The sequence below is a fragment of the Xiphophorus maculatus genome, chromosome 7 (assembly GCF_002775205.1).
Source record: "Xiphophorus maculatus strain JP 163 A chromosome 7, X_maculatus-5.0-male, whole genome shotgun sequence".
NCBI classification, from domain to species: domain Eukaryota; kingdom Metazoa; phylum Chordata; class Actinopteri; order Cyprinodontiformes; family Poeciliidae; genus Xiphophorus; species Xiphophorus maculatus.
Genome location: NC_036449.1, coordinates 9,770,585 through 9,790,462, shown reverse-complemented (window position 1 = coordinate 9,790,462; position 19,878 = coordinate 9,770,585). Strand labels below are relative to the sequence as shown.

At 36.6% G+C, this 19,878-nt stretch overlaps 1 protein-coding gene across 4 annotated transcripts in view; it reads right to left on the bottom strand.

Annotated features, from left to right (window-relative positions):
• The window catches only part of nalcn (sodium leak channel, non-selective), a 75,382-nt gene that overhangs the window by 28,666 nt on the left and 26,838 nt on the right, over positions 1 to 19,878 (bottom strand). For all 4 annotated transcript variants that reach the window (XM_023337419.1, XM_005810806.1, XM_023337421.1 and 1 more), the window contains 5 exons: positions 15,779 to 15,910; positions 14,551 to 14,718; positions 10,602 to 10,793; positions 8,896 to 9,033; positions 7,890 to 7,964 (listed from right to left, as the gene is read on the bottom strand). In XM_023337419.1, coding sequence (XP_023193187.1) covers positions 7,890 to 7,964; positions 8,896 to 9,033; positions 10,602 to 10,793; positions 14,551 to 14,718; positions 15,779 to 15,910 — 705 coding nt within the window. The remainder of the gene's footprint in view (positions 1 to 7,889; positions 7,965 to 8,895; positions 9,034 to 10,601; positions 10,794 to 14,550; positions 14,719 to 15,778; positions 15,911 to 19,878) is intronic.

Below are 19,878 nucleotides of genomic sequence, written 5' to 3'. Positions count from 1 at the left end.
CAATTATGAAGCAACAATGGTTGGCAGCTAAATCATCCCTTTCTTTAGAACAAAAAACTGCACGGAAATAATAAACGTCAAAACAAAATAGGACTAAAAAGATAAGACAAATGCATAATACTTAGATTTTCTCTAGCTCTCTAGCTTTTTCTCTTCTCTACCCCTTCCTTATAAGCAAGACGACCCAACATCAGCTTGGACTGGCCAACCCGACATCCTCAGCAGAACCCTCGTCTGGCAGATAACTTCAACAGCTTCTACTGTAGGTTTGAAAAGCAGCCGTTCACACCTCCCACCAACTCGTCCATATCTCACTTTGACACAAAAGCTCTACATGCAGCAACCACCCCTCTCTCTCAGAAATGTCTCCTAAGATTTCTGAGGAAGACATAAATATGCTCTTTCAGCAGCAGAAAATCAGGAAAGATACACGATCTCATAGTGTGTCCCCCTCATATGTCAGAGCCTGTGCAGGCCGACTTAAGGACTTTTGTTAATACAGATTTTGGTGAACTTGGTGCCACCAGCTTCACCAACTTCAGCACAACAGTTCAAAGTCAGACAAATAAATGTGTGAAGGTTACTTATCCCCCCTTGTGTTGCCTCACACTTTGAGTATGCGTACAGACAAAAGGTGGATTTGATGGTCTACTGGTACAGTCAGAAGCACCTGGAGCTTAACTCAACAATTATTCAAGCAAGTTTGCGTTAGACAGAAATATACAATCAGGTCTACCGAGCTGATCATCAGGGGTGATGTTCCCACTATCCAGGACTTATACAGGTCTAGCCAGGGGTCAGGGAAAGGACAACTAGCATCTCTGCAGAGTGCACACATCCTAGACACAAACTGTTAAGACTTTTATCTTTGGGTCTGTGCTGCATGGTGTTATTCTCAAAAACCAGCTGCCACAGAAACTCTCTAGCTGCCCTACTGACAAACAACCACACACAAATATTGCAAAGAGCAGTGTGTGTGTGTGTGTGTGTGCAAACTGTAGATACAAATTTGTCACATTCCTGACAATTCATTTCACATGGGCACAAACACACATTATTACCATCATGAGTGGCCTCAGGGGTAAACATCCTCTCCTATTTGGTTGATGTCTCCTGGCACAGGTTAAAAGATTTCTCCCCAGTCTCGCACCACCCTGTGGTCCTCTCCTGCGCTGTAGGCAGGAGTGATTTGTTGGGTGGAGATGGGCAATCAGTCTTTCACACTACAAAGTCCACCAGCCAGTGACGGGAAGGAATGAATATTGCATTGCACTCATGGTTTCTATGAAGTTGTTTCCTCTCCATGCATGGCTGACTGTCATTCCCAATATTCTACTATGTTTGAAGTCCTTGTGATGAAGATAACCTTAGATGTGTCACATGCTTGACTACAAGTGAACGTGTTCAGAAAATAGTTCCCATGCAAGTTTCATTTTTAACTTTCATTTATCTTTTTAGAGAAATGTGCTTTTTTAAAAAAAAAAAATTGCCAGTGAAAAATAAATGTTTTGAAATCATATTTAAAGTGACAAGCAGAAAAAAACCCACATAGAAAGCAGATGTGTCTTTGTCCTCTTATGGTGAAATTTCTGTACCTGTGTCTAATTCCTCCCATCACTTCTGTTTTCCCAGCTGTCTGCCCAAGGCTTTATTTCATTAAAGATTTTGAGCAAACTCAATTCCAAACAATAAATGCATTATACCAAATCAGTGTCGATGATTAGGAAATGCACGCAGAGATGTGGGTTTGTTTGTTCATGAAAGTGTGAAGACCATTGAGAAATTATTGCTACTAATATTCTCTACAGTAGGGAGAAATAAACCAGCTGGTAATTAGCCACATCCCTTTTTTATTTCCTTGTTATTAATGATTATACCTCATGCACACATGTAATGTGTGCTTTGGGGCATATTTTAAAGCAAGACTATAATCAAATTTGTGTATTCTCATAGACTAATAAAATTCAAACCTATGCAGCTCAAAAATGCAAGCACCACACGCTGTTTCTTACACCAGAGAAACCTAAACATAAAACAGTAAATGATTCTAAGCATATCAAAGAGAAGCTGATTCTTGCTTAACATGAATTTACTTCAGTCTTGTAATAGTAGGAGCTGGTTCATAGCTAGGCGTACAAAACCTGCTCTGCTTTATCTTTATTAAGATTCAAGGAGCACTTTTAAAGGAGAACCTTTAAATGTCTGAGTGGCCAAAAGTCAAACCTCTGTCAGCGTGAGAATTTGCAATGTTATTTACAGACTTATTAAACATTAAATACTTTTGTTTTAAAGCACTTTAGAGAAGACAGCACAGAAAAGCAGAGTTCCAAATCCTCTAGTATCAGAGCTCGTAGTGTTTCCATCAAATAAAGACAAATGGTCTGTCAGAGTTGACAGATGCAGGTCAGGCTGCAGTCAACACACAAACAGTGACAGATGTTTTTACCTGCGAGGTCTATTGATGATGCCATTTTAGAATTAGTAAAATGACTGGACACAACCTTACACCTGTCTGTATGCACACACACACACGTTTGTGCAGCTATGTCCCCACAAAGAGCAGTGTGTCCCCACAACGCAGTATATGTCAGGAAAATGGTCCCCATCAGGTATTAGAAACAAACGCACGCATAACCACCCACCCACCTACATCCTACACACACCGTTACTGGCTACAGTGAGAGAAGTACTGCAGATAGTTTATGTCCCTCAGTATGTTTATGACATACAGAGTGACATGAACAAAACGTGTTGCCTGGCAACTCATTTACCCTGATTTCACTCATTACTGCGCCACTGAGCGCACACATGGACCACGCTGAAGTAAATGTTTGTAACTGGGTGAGGGTGATATAAGACCTGTAATTAATTTGATCAATTTAAAGGCAAAAGCAAAAGCAGCAGGTTTAGGGTTACCTTAGCCACAGCTATAAAATTATAGGGTGTAACAGTAAATTTATTTGAAACTAAAATTTCCCATGCAGGCCTTTCAACTAGACACAAACACGTTTCACACATGCAAAAATTTTATGTCAATAAAAGTTGCATCATTACAAATTTCTTGTTTTTGTTTTTTGTATCACACAAATTGAAAAATTAGAAAACAATAACCTGAGTCAGTATAGGAACTAAAAACATGAATTACATGAGCTTAACCTCTCCTTTTTTAATTAAGTTTCTCTGTATCTAGTCCTAGGCTTTCAGACTTAAATAGTTGCTTAAATAAAACGTTGGCTTACAACATGATGCAAGCTAAAAGATTTCGAAAAGCAACATATCTGACATCAGTCAGTCTGGAAATGGTTACAGAGTCATTTCTAAGGCTTTGGGACACCAGGAAACCACAGTGAGAGTCATTTGCCTCAAATGGAGGAAACATGAAACAATAGTGAACCTCCCATTGTGAGCAGCTGGCCTACCAAAATGACTAAGAGGGTACTGAAGAATCAACGAGGAGGTGCAGAAAGAACCAAAAACAGCAACTAATGCACAGATCACAGATGAACTATCCCATCAACAAGACAGACCTTTAAACAACAAGATACACTTTTAGTTCTGAGGTTCATTTCAGGTAAATCCCAATGCCACAATCCTTTTCTTTCTAAAAATATAGACAGTCATAGACACTGATGAAGTAGTTTTGCTGAAAATATTTTTAATGGTGTCCTTTTCAGCAAACAAAAAACAGACAGGATATGGTTATTCAAAGAATTATGCAAACATATTTACTGAGTTTAACATCTTGCAACTGACCCCAATTGAACTCAGTTCACATTTATAAGGCAAGTTTGACTAAGTTGTTGCAACAGAGAAATAAAGCCTTTTTTTCAGCACTCAGCTGGGTCAAAATGTATGCCAATTTATTTGGAATACCAGAAGCAGTTGCCAAGATACTTTTTACAAACCTATTCTTTGCCCTCTGGAAGATGACCTTGAATTTCAAATTAGAATAAATATTTAACACTTGCCACACAAAAACCCTTTGCAGCTCTTTCCGTTTTTAGATTGCTTTTTGTGCCCATTTGTTTTTATTTCACTAGTGCAATATAAATCCATTATTGGACTGCCCTTCTGCACATTGACACCTACATTTTCTTGGGTGCATGTGGTAAGGACAGACCTGATGTATTAGTTTGTCACAGATGCCGTTTGTTATAAAGTTATCCCCCTTGAACTTTGACACATTTTTTCACATTATAACCAACAACTTCAATGTATTTGTGGGTATTATTTGGTCTCTAGCTAGTAACAAATAGAGCATAACAGAGAAGGGAAAGGAGAATATGTTCCCAGCATGGCTTGTGGTAAACTCCAAACACTTTCTCTTAGCTTACGGCTTTCTGTGACCAGATTTCTGACATGCAGTTCTACCTTACAGTTATGAACTACCTTGTGTTGGTCTATCTCATGAAATCTAAAAAAAAAATTGATACATTTTTTTACAGACACATTGTCATGTTGTTTTTTTTTGTATATTTTTGTTGAGGACACAAATGCAGAGACACAGTGACAGAAGTGTGGCGAATAAACAAGTTTTAATGAAGTGGAAAAAGCAGGGTGAGGACAACAGGGAGTCTGAACCAGTAACTGAACCAAGAAGTATTTATAGTGGAGGCTTTGATTATTGGATGCCATACAGGTGATGGAATGAACAGATGGGGAACATCTGTTAAAGCGAGGCACTGGCATATAAGAGCAACACTAGAAAGCAAAGAAGCACAGAAGTAAAATGAAACCTAGAATAATCAAATTAAAATGAACCAAACTAAATTCAACGCCCAACCTATGAAACATAAATATAAAGCTGTGGTTGTAATATGACAAAATTGTGAAAAACCTCAAAGTGAATGAGTATATCAGAGAGGAATTATAGATAGGTTGTAGTGAGAGCCATTTGTTCAGTGATGTTTCTTTTACTTATAATGGTGTTATTTCATAAAATGTGTGTAAGTTGGCAAGTTACAGCCCAAAGCTAAGTTCTGTTCCGATTAGCTCCGTCTATCCTGCTTTGGTTATTATTATGCTGAGCAGTAAGTCTATCATCTATTGATGTGATATAAAGGTCAGTTTTGTAAGCTTGACTATATGTTTTCACCTCTCTTTGACACGTAGACCGTAAATAAACAGGTAGACTGCTGGGCCACCTGTGACTGTGCACATGATGTTTGCTCAATCAGTACATGGTTGTGACTATAATGTTATCTAAGATGAGTATGTTTGGTTTTCCAAATTATATTCTTCACACACATTAAAGAGGAAGCAGATTTTAGCAGATATACAATTTTACCACTATATTAAAGATACTTTTCTGGTTATTAGATAAAATTATAAATCTATCTAATACCCATATGCAAAGAATAGAAATTAGTACTTCGAGTTTTGTGTTAAAAAGTGGAACGACTGATTTCATTTAACTGAAAGAACAATGTACCAGCAAATTGTTGATAAAAAGTCTGAAATGACAATGATCCCACACAGCCAAGGAAACACAGATTTCAAAGAAATAAAGTGAAGTTGTTAGAATGCCCTGGTAATCACTTGAACTGGATGCAATGACCAATGTGAGCAGGTTTTCCATTGAGGAAACACACTGAACGTGGGTATGCTCAATACTGATCCCCTGTGTCATTTCACCTTGTTACAGATAATATATCTATTTGTATTGATTTCTTTATAGAGCACCTGTAATTAACTTAAGGTGATACTAGCATCTGGTGTAAATCTTTATCAAAGGAAATACATTATCTAAAGAAAACAGTAATGTACTTGATACTTATTTGAAGCTTACCTGATTTTGATATGAACAAAAATGAGTTAGTAAAGTCAGGCATCAAGCAGCAGGTACAAATACTGCCTTACAAACCCTGTAATTGGTTTCTGGAAGGCATTTCTTAGAAAATTTGTTATATTTGTTAAATGTTAAATGTTTGCTAAATCCCTGTCCTGTGGGTGGGTGATTACCATCAGGGGTATATAAATAGTGAGTTTCTGCACCCATGATTGAAGCACCTGTAAAATAGGCAATTTTACCGTCGCTGCAGCTAATCAGTCGGCTGTGGGAGGAAAATAACATGTCCAAGCAAACTGAAGCCTGTCAGCCAGCTACTAGGGCACACTGACTGTACTCAATAATTGTCTGAGCATGTGTCCCTGACGACATTCAAGCTGATTAGCTACTTCTAGCTTCTGAATGGACATAAACAGAAGACCAATTCCTTGAACTGCCAACATTTTTGTCTGGGATGATTTAGAAAACCTACTTCTCCACAAAACTTTGCCCACCGCAGCACTTAATCTGCATTTCATGACACAAACTGATTTTTTAAAGTTGAGGACACAACATCAGGAACCTTGCATTAGTATGGGAATACATGCCTTCCCCCTTTTTTCTTTCTTTAAACATACACTTTTTTAGTTGATTGGCAACTTTTAGAGCTGAGGCTTAAATAGGACAGAAAAAAAATACTCCATCTTGTTCATAATGTAGCGAAAATTCAACCTTGTCACTCATCACAGAGAATAAATACAAAGCGCTTAGCTTCTAATGGACCGGTATTTGTCACAACAAGCAAAAATGTCAAACAGCAGCCGAATCTGTAAGCACTTCATATGTTGGGGAGGCAGAAATGCCATTTTGAAATGCATTACTTGATGTACTTTCCTGTTTTCTTTTTTTTTTAAATATTTTTTTGTCTCTGAAATATAGATAAAAAAAATAGAGTTCCCTTTTCCTCTGTGTTTAGCAGCACTGCATTTCTAAGGCTTGATTCTTTTGTGTTTAATTTATGGAGAGTCTATACTGCAGCCCACACAATTGACCTGCGCTGTTATGAGCATTTGAAATTGTTCACTGGTGAGTCTGCAAAAAAGCTCAGTGGGATTTGTTTTTCTCTTTTTTCTTAGAACTTGGAATGAGTCATGTGCAAAAAGGTAGAGACAAAAGACAACTCTCATTTACCTGCTCATGAATGAGGCTGGTACCACAGAAATGCACACAGCACAACATTTTAAAGCCACAGTAATTTTGCAGATACAATATGGAGATATAAGATGTTTTTAAATTAGAAGCTTGTACAAATCCTTGTGGCCCTACCTACTGTCATCTGGTCAGAAACACCAATCAAACCCCGGAGGAAGGTCTTAGCAAATTCTTTAGCTTAATCTCAACTCCACAGATAGATGGTTGAAACTATGACACAAACATTGGATAAAACAGAATAACGTTTTGGGTTTAAAGAGAAAAAATCCACAAAAAGCCCCCAAATAATTTTTTTTCAATTAAAAACTGTTTTTGTTGCTTTATCCTTTCATTTTGTAAAACAACAGGTCAAATAAAACATGCAACGGTAGAACTTTATTTGAAATTTGGGTCCATGACAAAGGTATATAAAATAACCCATAAAGCTATTAAAATTTTTAAATGTCAGAAGTTATCTTGGTTTCAAACCTCTCAGGCCAAGTAGAAACTTTCTTTTAATCAATGAAATAACATATTGATGAGAAAAATCTGGCTTCTGTCCAAATCTGGTTTCTTTAAAGATGTTGGTGGCCAATATAATAAATCTGCTGTTTGAATTTGCTCTGAGTATTTTCCACTGGCACCAGCTTATGTTTACGTTGAATTATCATCTGCTAAACCCAACTGCGTCTTTGATGGACAACAAAATTTTATTTTGAGCAACTTTTAATAAAGTAATCTCCAAAGTTTTGCCAAGTAAAAAGATAGTCTGCAACAACACCAGCGTAGCAACATTACTTGGCAAGTAATTCTCAAAGTGAAGAGCAACATTTTACAATGCCAACACTAAATTACAAACAAAAGGATTATTTTCCATAAAACCGCTACTGTAAATCTATACTATAAAGAAATTCTAAGAATTTTTATTTACCTGTTTGAGCTTCTTTAAGTCTTCGTCCAACTCGAGATTGTCCAAGATAACAGCCACAAAAAGACTCAGAAGAATCTAAAAGGCAACAAGAGAGAGTTCAAATACAGCTGCAGGGTGTGAGCTTCTTACAACATGTTAATAATAATTACCATCATAATAAAAAATGACAATGCACTCTTTGTGTATCTTTTCACTGTACATGCTCTGCATTGTATTCGTATTTGTAGCTTGCTCTGTCCTGGAAGACATCCTGTCTGTCTGAAGAGAGTCGTGAGTCATCCTGAGATTTGGTGTGCTGTCTGATGACTCCTTGTATCAGAGGGCCATACACTGAAATGTCAGCGCTTCTTACGCCTGCAAGTCTGATTATCTGTGATTAAATGTGCCACTTGAGTGAACAAAAACAGAGGCTGGCACTGAATGACCGCGCAAAGAAATTCATGCATTTATTTGACCTTTTTACACTGTGCAGATCTTTGTAAAAGCACTCAAAGTGCTTGAACTTTTTCAGATTGTGTCACATTACAAACAGAAACTGCAATGTATTTTATTGGGATCCTATAATCCAATAAAATACATAAGAGGATGTTAATGCCTACATGCAAACTGCTATGTGTGGCTGAAAGCCATCTATGTTTTTTGGGGTTCATAACTTACATTTCAAAGAAGATTGGGCAAATATTTCAGTAGCCAGATGGAGAGGTGGGCAGTATAAAACCACTATGTTATTTGCCTTTTATTTCACAATTATGCTCTACTTTGCATTGGTGTGTTATATAAATATCTAATAAAACACATTAAAGATTGGGTTTGCCATGTACAGTGACAAATGTAAAACTGTCAAAGGGTATGAATACTTTTAACCATAGTGGCTTTTACTGTTTAGGATATGAGAATATAATCTTCAATAGAATATGACTGTGTATACAAATGTACTAACAGCAACCATCAAATAGCTTTATGTTGTTTATTTGACCCAATATAAGCAGCGCAGCATGTTCCTCACCAGGGTAGCAAACAGATGGTAGAGGATGAAGTAAATGGCTACGACTGGAGCCCACATTGTTCCGACAGCCACCAGAGTCTGGTCCATGACATCTATCCAGCCCTCTTGGGTTAGGATCTGGAACATGGACATGAACGCCTACATGGATGAAAAAAAAAAGCATGATGACAGGAAAAAAATCTAAAGGCTAACAAGTAAAAAAGACAACCCAGAAGACAAGAGCAGCAGAGGAAGGAACAGAAAACGAGATAGAATGAGGAAACTGCACAGACACAGCTGACATTTTAAACACGCTTCTTCACTCAGGAGCAAATATTACGCAGCTGCTGCATGAATTCCCTTCTGACCATCTATCCCCTTCCTTGCAAATAGATGCGAGTCAGGGAGAGTAGGGAGGAAGTGAGGACATGGACATCTTTTGTTGGCTTCGCGGAGGTCAGTTTAAGAGTAAAGAACAACCAGCTGTGAGACGGTGGCCCCCTGGAGTCAAATGGCACCCTGTACTTTATCTCTTTTTGTCAGCAGCACCATGCCCCTAACCCTTCCCACCTGCTGCCATGTCCCTGTAAGTGTCGATAAAGATAAACCCAAAGACAAACCCTGCCCATGGGGAAGACAGTCAGACATCATTAACTGTGACGTGTCTTTGTGTCGGGGTGCACAAACGTGTGTGCGTGGAACAGCAGCAGCAGCAAAAAAAAAAATAATTAATCTGAGAAGAAAATGATAGTGATAGAGGGAAGGGTAATACAGAATACTAGTGGCAGCTGTTCACACGCAGTCTTTCATGTCCCGCTTGCCTAAGATCAGTGAAATGTTGGAAGGGAAAGGGGGGGAAAAAATACAGAAGGTGGAAAGTTGTCACTAATGAGAGAGAAAGATAAGTTTGTGAGCACTTAGAAATCAAAGGCAGTGGCACATCTGTCGACCCATCATGCACCTGATCATCAGCACCTGCAGGCCTGCGAATCGCTTGTTTGAGGTGCCGTTCCAGAAACTCTTGAAATTTTAAACCTTGGTTTAGTGTTTTCATATGCCCCAATCTCTGAATATTTTAGCATAAACTACAGCATACTGCAGAATTGTGTGAAATATTAGTAAACTAATATTAAAGCTAAACAACTATATGATTTCAACATTAACAAATATGAGACTTCTAGTTTTACAAGCACAAAGTAGCAAATGTCTTTGTTGGGACATAGTTGAAGACGCTATGAGTCAGATAACAAATGCTACAACTGATTTTTACCAAGATTATATAGACATACCAAATACAAAAAATGCAGACATAAAATCACAAAATAAAACTATTTGAACAAACTCAATTCATATATCTACTACATTCATAATTAATTCCTCTTGAAAAACACAAAGGTGGGAGTACAATCACATGGGAATGCATAACTGAAAAAAGATATTACTAAATTCGCAAGGACATTTTAAACAATCTGAAAAATACAACTGAAATAAGTCCACTGAAATACAGCAGAACAAATTAAAGTTTAATGGTAAGGAGAGGAGGACAACGTCTCACATAATGTGCCACTAAACTAAATTCTCTAAAGAAAATTATGGAATCTACAGAACTCAATATTCAAGCACAATTAAGAAAAGATTATTCAGGTCAAAATGCCATGCTTCAAAAGTGTTTTTATTATTGTTATTATAATTATTGGTCAATAAGATAAATGTGAGGACTTGCTTACCCTGGGAAAAGTTGTAAAGCGGTCTAGCTCCTCCACAAAACAGAACATTTGCAAACTGATGGCTGACATGACGATGAGGAGGCTGGCCGTGAAGACCACCAGGCTGCCCAGTTTTTTACCTGGACCAAATATCTTATACACAAAGTCTTCTAGAGCAGGAGAAATTTTTATCAGGCGCACCACACGTAGCACCTAGGGACAAGAAAGACAAACACATCTCATGATTGCTATGTGTTCTTTCGGTTTGTACAGCAAAGTACGAGAGATCAGTGCTATTTATTTATTTATTTATTTATTTACTTATTTATTCCAAGGCTGTGAATATATACCAGAGTTGCAAACATAGCAGAGTAATCCGAATTTTAACAGTAGCGATGTGGTGATTCTGTGCTCTGTCAACAGATTTAGCCTCTATATAGCTGGTGGGGACAGAAACCCCCAAAAGGTAATGTATCTTTGTCAGGCTTTGATTGGAAATCCAGAGAGTGGCTATTGATCAAAGTCTTCAGAGTGATGCCTCTGGCCAAAGATTTTTCTTTATAATCCAACATTAAACCAGATTAATAACTGTCTTTGATTCCCTGGAAACACAGCCAAAAAAAGACAACAAAGACAGCCAACTTGTTCAGATGGAAACATAAAGAAAATATACACTGTAAAAGTACTAAGCCCATGCTGACAGATGAAGCAGGAAGACAGCTATTCCCTCATATACTAAGAGGCCCACTTTCTGTTTTACAGATGCTCACTCTGGGGCGAGGAACAAAGCAGTTCTGGGAATGAGAGGCTGTTACATTCTGTATTTTCTGAAAATGTATACGTCGTCATATTTTAGAGCCAAAAACTTTGCAACTCTTCGACAATAAATGCATCAAACTCTGCTTTCCACTGGGACTCAAAGCAAACAAGTAACAAGTAAGTTCGTAAGTTGGTAGCGTAACAGGAATATGCTACCATATATGAATGATGGTGCTGCATCCACCATCCATCATCTTTTTCACTGCAACATGTCAGTTTATTGGCAACACACACAAAAAAACATACAGCTAGTTCTTTTGCTGCAAACATAATCTGTGCAGAAAACATGGGTAGGCAAAATAAACACAGGAAGGGTGAATGGATCCCTCATTCCCCTCTTAAAAACAGTTCTTGGACATAATGTCAGAATTTTAGAATAATTAAAATCTTGGATCTACGGGAAGAAATTGAAAGCTGAGGGATGAGGACACAAAAACAATTGATATCATTTTCAGGACAAATAGCTCAAGCAGGAAGTTGACAGCCAGACCAGGAAATGAATATGGATGTTATTTGTGAATGTAATATTTATCAGGTAACTTTTCCTTTTTCTTTTTTTTGTATGTGTTCTCTACCTGTTTTGTATGTGTTCTCTACCTGTGTATTTGTTGAAATTTGTATTTCAACAAATTTTGGAATAATTAATGGCCATTCTCTTCTCATGTGAATGAACTTTAAGTGGTATTATAAGGCCAAAAGACATTGTTGTGAGAAACTAAGAATGTATTTATAGAGTATAAGTAGATATCAAAATAGCATCACAGTAGTGCGACTAAACGTTCAGCACAATATAAAAATATTTAATAAATAAAAGATTTTGCCAAACCACCACATTGCTTGCTACTATAAAGTACTTCTGGCATTTGTTGAGAGAAGAGGGAACTCACCATTTGTGACCTTCACCTACTCAGTATATAAAGCATCACATAAAAAACTCAAGTTCAAGCTGAAGTCTTTGACCATAGGTAGCCATTGTGTCATGAATGTGGCCTGAGCTTAGCATTGCAAAGCTAAGCTAAGCTTAGCTCATCATGTTAAATTGCATTTTTCGCCTTTCATGCCTTTTCTTCCTACCGTTTCTTCATTTTGCGCATGCATGTACACAGTTCAAAAGTCAAGTTATAAAAAATGACTTCATTTTCTTGTGATCTCTTGCCTTTAGAGGGCAAAGTCCAAGAGAGTAAAAAAGCTGTTGTGATCACATAAAGGTAGAGAAGGACCACAGATACTTAGCCCCTAAATGCTGCACTTACGCTCAACGATTTTGAAAATATCACTATGATCATCTATTTGACAAATAGAGTGCTATTTATCATGTCCACGTTAGAGCACAGTCATTGGGATCTCAAAAAATCTAAAGTTTAAATTTCATATGGTGAATCTATTCTTGTTTTATTATTTTATTTTCCATTTTTATCTAATGGTCATGTAGAAACATAGAGAATGCAGAAGAAATAATTAATCAGAGCAGCAGTTATGTAAAATTTGACACTGACTGACTGAATGAATGACTGAAATGCAAAAAAACAGGATATAACAAAAAGAAGACTGCTTTCCTGATGTGTTTTCTCTGTATTATGTTTTATCTATAAATCTTTGCTTCTTGCAAGACAAAGAAGTATCTCATATAAAATGGGGCACTGTTGATGTAACACAACCTCTTCCTTTTAAGATTATGTTATCCCAACACCAACCTGGGAATCGACTAGTATTACAATGATAGAAAGTTTTTTTGTGGGTTCAGTGGGGCAATTAAAAACTGAACAAGTGTGTGTCAAAACTCTAAGAAGGGCATGAAAGTCTGTGACATTTTGCACTTGGATGTAATAAGTCTAACCTTTAGCACTGAAATGCCCCTCAGTTGGATACAACTAAAATAAAATGAAAGAAACACCAGAGTAGAATTGCTGGGCCTGGTTTTTCCTCCTATTGCCAGGGCACATTCGATTTCACCAAGGACCCTTAAGGTTAATTACTTGTGACTAAATGTCATTGGTTCAAACTTGGAAAAATATCAGCAGAGAAGTTGGAGAGAGGTTTTCCACTGAGAGAGGAGCAAGTTCATGGCTTGCTCTTAAACAACACTAATTAGTCTGAAGCAGAGCGAGGAGTGCGATTGCTAAAACTGATATGAAGGCTTAACGCGCCACAAAAATGTTTCTTCCTATGCAAACATCTCTTGGTGTACACATAGAGAAAGGTGATAATGTAATGGTAATTTTACTAAATTCATCTGTTCAGTTCGCTTTTACCTCTGTTGTGCAACAACAGTCAAGTCAAAAGAGCTTCATCATGATCTCAGTCATTAACTTATAGAACACAAAAAGATGAGATATCGTTCTGCTAGTTCAAAGGTGCATCATGTAATACACAAAACTTCATAAGACTCAAACCAGACCACAATAACGGTAACGTCAATACATTATCTAGGATATTTAAAAAAAAAAACAAGTTAATTCAATGGTGGAGACAACAAACGGTAAAAACAGGAGGACAATCCGAATGTCTAGGATGTGGTACTGAAAAATGTAAACACTTACTATTATGCAAAATGTACTGAGCAGAATCCTTACATATATCTGGTTGTCATATAAACATTGTGGCAATGGTGCAATTGTTGGAGCATGCAGTTAACATTTACTCATGACAGTCATGATTAAAGGTAAAAAAAAAAAAAAAGGTTGAATCACAAGTGGTGAATTTCAACTAATTCACAATTTAACATAGAGTTAGGTTGGCTTGAACAGAAGAGTTTCTCCACAGAATTAAAGGAAATCGTCATTTTAAAACTGCTGTTTATATTTACTTATGTTACCCAGATATTAAAACGAGTTTGAAGATCTGAAAAACACCAAGTGTGACAAAACAAAAAGAATTCTGTAAAGGGGAACAACACTTTTCTACAGAACTGTATGTCATTAGAAGAGCAAGTTCAGAGTTTTGGTTCAGACAGAAAGTGGTGCCTTTGATTCACTACATGACTGTGGTGTTACTTGTATGTGTGACTCAACCAAGTGTAAACTGTGAGAAATGAAAAACATCATTGCACAAGAAGACGATTCAGATTTGCATTTTGAATATGATATGATTAACACCCATTTTTGTGTTTTTTGTCTTTCCAATGTCTATGCACTTATATGAGGAGTTATACCTGAAAGTAGGTGAACTGGGAGTGATACAGATCAGGGTAGATGTGCAACGTGGTGCCCACCACCAGGAGAGATTCGAACTTGTGTAAGGAGGAGCTGATGTAGCCAGTGAAGCCGAGGCACCAAATTTTCAGCAGAGCTTCAAGGTCGAAGAGCACAGTAAAAGCAACCTGCCAAAGAAGAAAAACAGAAAGAAAGAAGAATTTACTCCTGGCATCAACGTATGATAAATTCTGAATTATATTGTATTTCTGAATGAACTGACCAATTCAATACCTACATGCAAAAATTGTTTGTAGTACTGTGCAAAACTTTTGAACTCGCCAAATATCCTGCGTAGTTCTTTGGTGAATGACTTGATACATATTTCTAAATTTCCTGCAGGTCTGTAAAACACTTTAATAAGACTTTGCTTCTTTTTTAATTATTTTTTTTAATATTGTGCAGTGTAGGCTTGAAAATGGAGGTATGTGGGCCAATGGAGGGGGAAAACAGCAACAAAGTTGGGCCTGAAATATATCTACTATAGTAGATAAAAACCACATTTGTTAGCAAATAGAAAAAAAAATACAGCAAAGACCTGATATATTAATCTGTTAATGCCAAAATACTATTTTTGCCTATATTCAAATATTCAACTGTTGAAAAAGTCTCTAAAGATCTGAATTATAAGCTGTCCTAAGCTCCTAAGCTCTCAGCTTAGGAACCTATTTCCTGACAAGGTAATTCATAGCTTAGGGTAAAATGGCTAAACAAATAAACAAAAACCTCTCTGAAAATGTGTTTGTATTGGACAACACATAAGTAAATTGCTGTCGAAGTCCCAAGAAGGCAAGACTTCAAAAACCCAAAAGAAGTCTGATACTTGAAGGTCTAACCTAAATAAATGGAGGATTTTTACATTGCACTGTATATTTTAATACATGTTTTTGAAAATGCCTTATAGAAAACCTGATGTTCAGCATAGAGCTTGACCCACTTTTGAGTCTTAATTATATTTCTGGAGGAGTTTTGTTCTTTCACCTTAAATCGGTATTTTAACCCTTTTATGTATAGCTAAGGAAATTATTATATCAGAAATTACAAAAAAGTGGCCATAGAGTTAAAATGTAATGTTTAACATATAATTTAAAGCGCCTTGCACATGTTTACATAGAATACAATTCAAAACATAATGCATTGCTTTTTCAAAGTAAATAAATAAATATTATTGAAAAACTAAGGTCTTACCTCTGCCAGGTAGAACTCATCATAGTGCCTTTGGTAATTCTCGCCTTTGTAATAGTTGCTGGCGGCCACAATGACATCCACAGCGACCATAGTGAGGATGAACATATGGAAGACAGAGGACCTCATCATTTGCTGTGGAAACAAAGCAGTACTCAGTACTCACACTCAATAATGTGTGAAAGTGCTTTGTTTATTTGTTTCCCAAAAGTAATTGACAGATTTCAGATGCAGATGATGCAAAACTATACTGATGTATGAAAACTATCAGTAAAACAATTACCTAAAATATGTTGAGCAATGTCTAGGATATTAGTTCAAATCAAGCTTTGTTTTCCCTTAATTTAAGTTCAGTTCAATTCCTTTCCTTTACGAGATTGTGTTTGTATCTCTTATTTGGTTCCAAATAAATCACCTAAAACTTGAAAATCCATATCATCAGAAATATGCTGTGTCCTTTTCAACTTCCTCTTTCCAAATATTCACTAATTTGTGCTGATAAGGGTTTAAGTACTTTTGTAAGGCAATGTACAAAACAATATGAATTTTTAAAACATCCCTTGGAATACATATGATGAAACAATGGGGGAAAAGTGGTAGCAGGTAAAGGGGGCTATTACTGGATGTGTCATCCAATAACTGAAGCTGTATGAAAACATGTAAATAGTCAAGCAGCTAAATGACATCAATTTCAAAGCAAACAGGACTATATTTATTTTAAGAATTACGAATCTCAAAAGCAGAATCAGCAGAATCAGTTCATATTCACACAGCGAAAGAGAAAAAAAGGAAGGAGGCAAAGAATATTTTCCTTTCATTTTTGAATGCCAGTGGACCTCAACACCTTTGATACCATCAATTGGCATTAAACACTAAAAACATATTGTAATCTCTGATGGACAAATAGGGCTTTTCAAGTAGGAATGTGACAGATGTGATCAGAACCTTCAAATTTATGCACGTAGGGCGAGAAGAACAGCTTGTGAGTGGGTAGAAGCACTCATTCTAAAAAAAGACGTTCATGTTAGATGGAACAAAGTGAAGAAGGCAAGAGGAAAACTTCAGTGCAGATGAAGAGTGTTTGCAGCAGGGAGATCAAATTCTCCCCAGGAAGGCAGAATCACAGCCATTTTTCCTCCTACACATAAATACACTTACACTTGAATTCAATAAACAAGAATAGGCATTCAGATGAGACTGGTTTGTATATAAAATTACCTTTTGGAAATAACTACTTTTAAGCAGACATTAAACATATTTTTCATTAAGCCAAATTTCTCAATTAAAATGTTTTGATGTAATATTGCAATCTTAAATGTCATTATTTTCATTAGAGATAAGCAGAAAATCACCATGATTAACAGAAATAAAGGCGTTGAAACATCAGTCTGTGTGTAATTAATCTTTAATTCATTTAAGTTATGTACTGAAATAGACATTTCAATAAAATTTGAATTTATTGAATGGGTCAGTACAGTACTAACTCAAATCAGAAAGAAAATAATTGGTGGTAAATAAAATTACTAAATACACTTCTTAGAAAGATTTTGTAACATGGATCTATTATACATGTTGGTTTGCCGTTTTCAAAATCTGAAGAAACATTTGCCTTTTCTGTCCCTGAATGCACCATGACAATAGCCAAAATATATTTAAAAAAATTAATTGCTTTTATTGGTTATCATTATAGTTCTTTTTGAATTGAATTGAATTGAATTATTGTGTTGGTTTGCAGACCAAAATTGTGCAGATGGCTGTTTTTTGCTTCTTTTTTTTTTTCTAAATATACACACAAGCTCACTCTCAACACAGAGGTCAGATTTCCTGACCAAGATTGGAGATGACAAAGCCTTTTGACATTTCCACTAACCAGAAGCTCAACCCCATGGGTATTGTACCTCAATGGAGATGCGTGTGTGGGATAGAGATAGCGAAAGGGAGAGTAAAGAGAATGATCATGAGACAGGAGCTGACAGAGAACAGAATGTCTATGCCTCTCTGTATGAAATGCTTGGTTTCCACAAGATAGTGACTTTGTCTGCATGCTCTATAAGGTGTAGGGAATCACACTGCAAAGACAAGCTGTTGAGCTCAATGAAAAGCAATGAGCATTTATCACATCTTTTATGTAGAGATACAGTCTTCCTTTCAAGATCTGTTGAGAATAACCTTTTAACATTTCCTGCAGTTTTATTTTTCTTTTTTTTCTCCCACCAAAGCTAAATACGGTGTGCACTTCACTAGACAACACTTTCCACATCGTTCTGATAGTAAAGCGCCGTTGGTCGCCATTGAATACATGACAATTCTAATTCTTTCATATGGCCAAGATGTCAACAAATAACTGGTCAACAAGAATCAGGACAACTTGATTCTTTACTGTATGATTGATGAACACTTTGGATGCTTCACATCCTGCTGTGTTTTTGAAACATTAGATGTGCAATATGCACAATCACACCAACATGTTAAAGCATTGCAGTTGAAATACACATTGTGATTGAGGCATGGGTTAAGTAGCAATGTCAAATGATTAATATTAAGATAGAACAATGTTAGAAAATGTGTTTTTAAATATTTGCATTACAATTGACACCAACTCTACAGTTTTGATCTTCCCAAGCTGGTACACAACCTTGCGCATCAGAGCTAAAGACACCTACTCCATCTCCCCTTGCAGAGGTTCACCTCATCACTCATGGCTGAGAATCAACAGTGTGCTGCTGATGGGAGTATGAAGCTGGTAACAAGTACATTGAGAGACATGGCAAAGGCAAAAGCATTTTGCCTTGGAGACTGACAAACTGGAAAAGCTGAAGGATCATTATAAGTTTGCTGGCTGTGCTAGCACTACAAAAAAAGTGACACTGATGTTTGAGAGCAATCTAAAAAAGTCGGTAAAGCTCCTGTACATGAAAGAGTGTAATAGGATGACCTATTTAAATATTAGCAACCTTTTGCTAGCCACATTACGTGTTAAATCAGTCTAATTTACCCAAGTTAAATACCAAGATAGAGTAAAGCACGCACTGTGCAATGACTCCGTTCTTTATCAGAGTATTGAAAATGGCATCAATATCTTTTATGGGCCCAAGATGTGAAGTTGATTTCTTTAAACTTGACACCCTATGGTACTTAAATTCTCTCTGTATCATTTGATTTGTCAAAAAAATTAGTAGTTTTTGAGATTCCCTGTTATGTTGACAGATTCAACTAATACAGACTCTTGTAGGGTTAGCAAACAACTCAAAGTTAGTAAAGCACTGAAAAAGCTCTCACCACTTTAAAGTCTTTGTGCGACAGCATTTACACAAAGATGCAAATGACTTGTAATTAAAGAGAGAATCTTGCGACATGCTAACTGTTAGCTTATAGAAAGTTAACATCCATCCAACATTTATTCAATGGTCAGATAAGCAAAAAAAAAAATCTCCTTTTGGCATTTGACCCTAATTATTATTAGAGAAACATCGAGCATGCAATATTTGGATGTTTCTACACTGATTAGGGATAATTTAACATAGTTTGCGACACCTGTCGCTAATACATTTGCAAAAATAAAATGTGCAAATTATCAATTTTCCCCAGAACGCAGCTAAAACGTCATCATGACTTGTTCTGAGTGACTACTACTCTTTTATCATTCGAGTTGAATGTATTTTTACACATATTGTGTGAGTGATTCTCCAAATTATCATATTTATATTGTTTTTCAGCAAAAGAAATTCCTACCTATACAGCACTGGTATAAGACGCATCATGTTGTTGAGACACAGTCTGTGATGGAAGCAAAATGATAAATAGAATTACCATTAAGATTATTTCAAGTCACAAGTTTCTTAGGTGACATTGCACACTATGTGTAAAATACCTTGCAGAATTAAACCACAATTCTTTTTTCACTTAGTTTCACTAAATTATTTACTAACATATAGAGAATGTCCACAAGATGGCCGGGAATGCATGTATCACACCTGGGACATTTCCATTGGCTGGAAGAGCTGAAAAGCACAGAGGCAGATTGACTGTTTCCTCATGTTCTGTCTCCCTGCACTGGCTGCCAAGGAGCACAAATGCTCTTTCTGCTGGTACACGAGATGAGT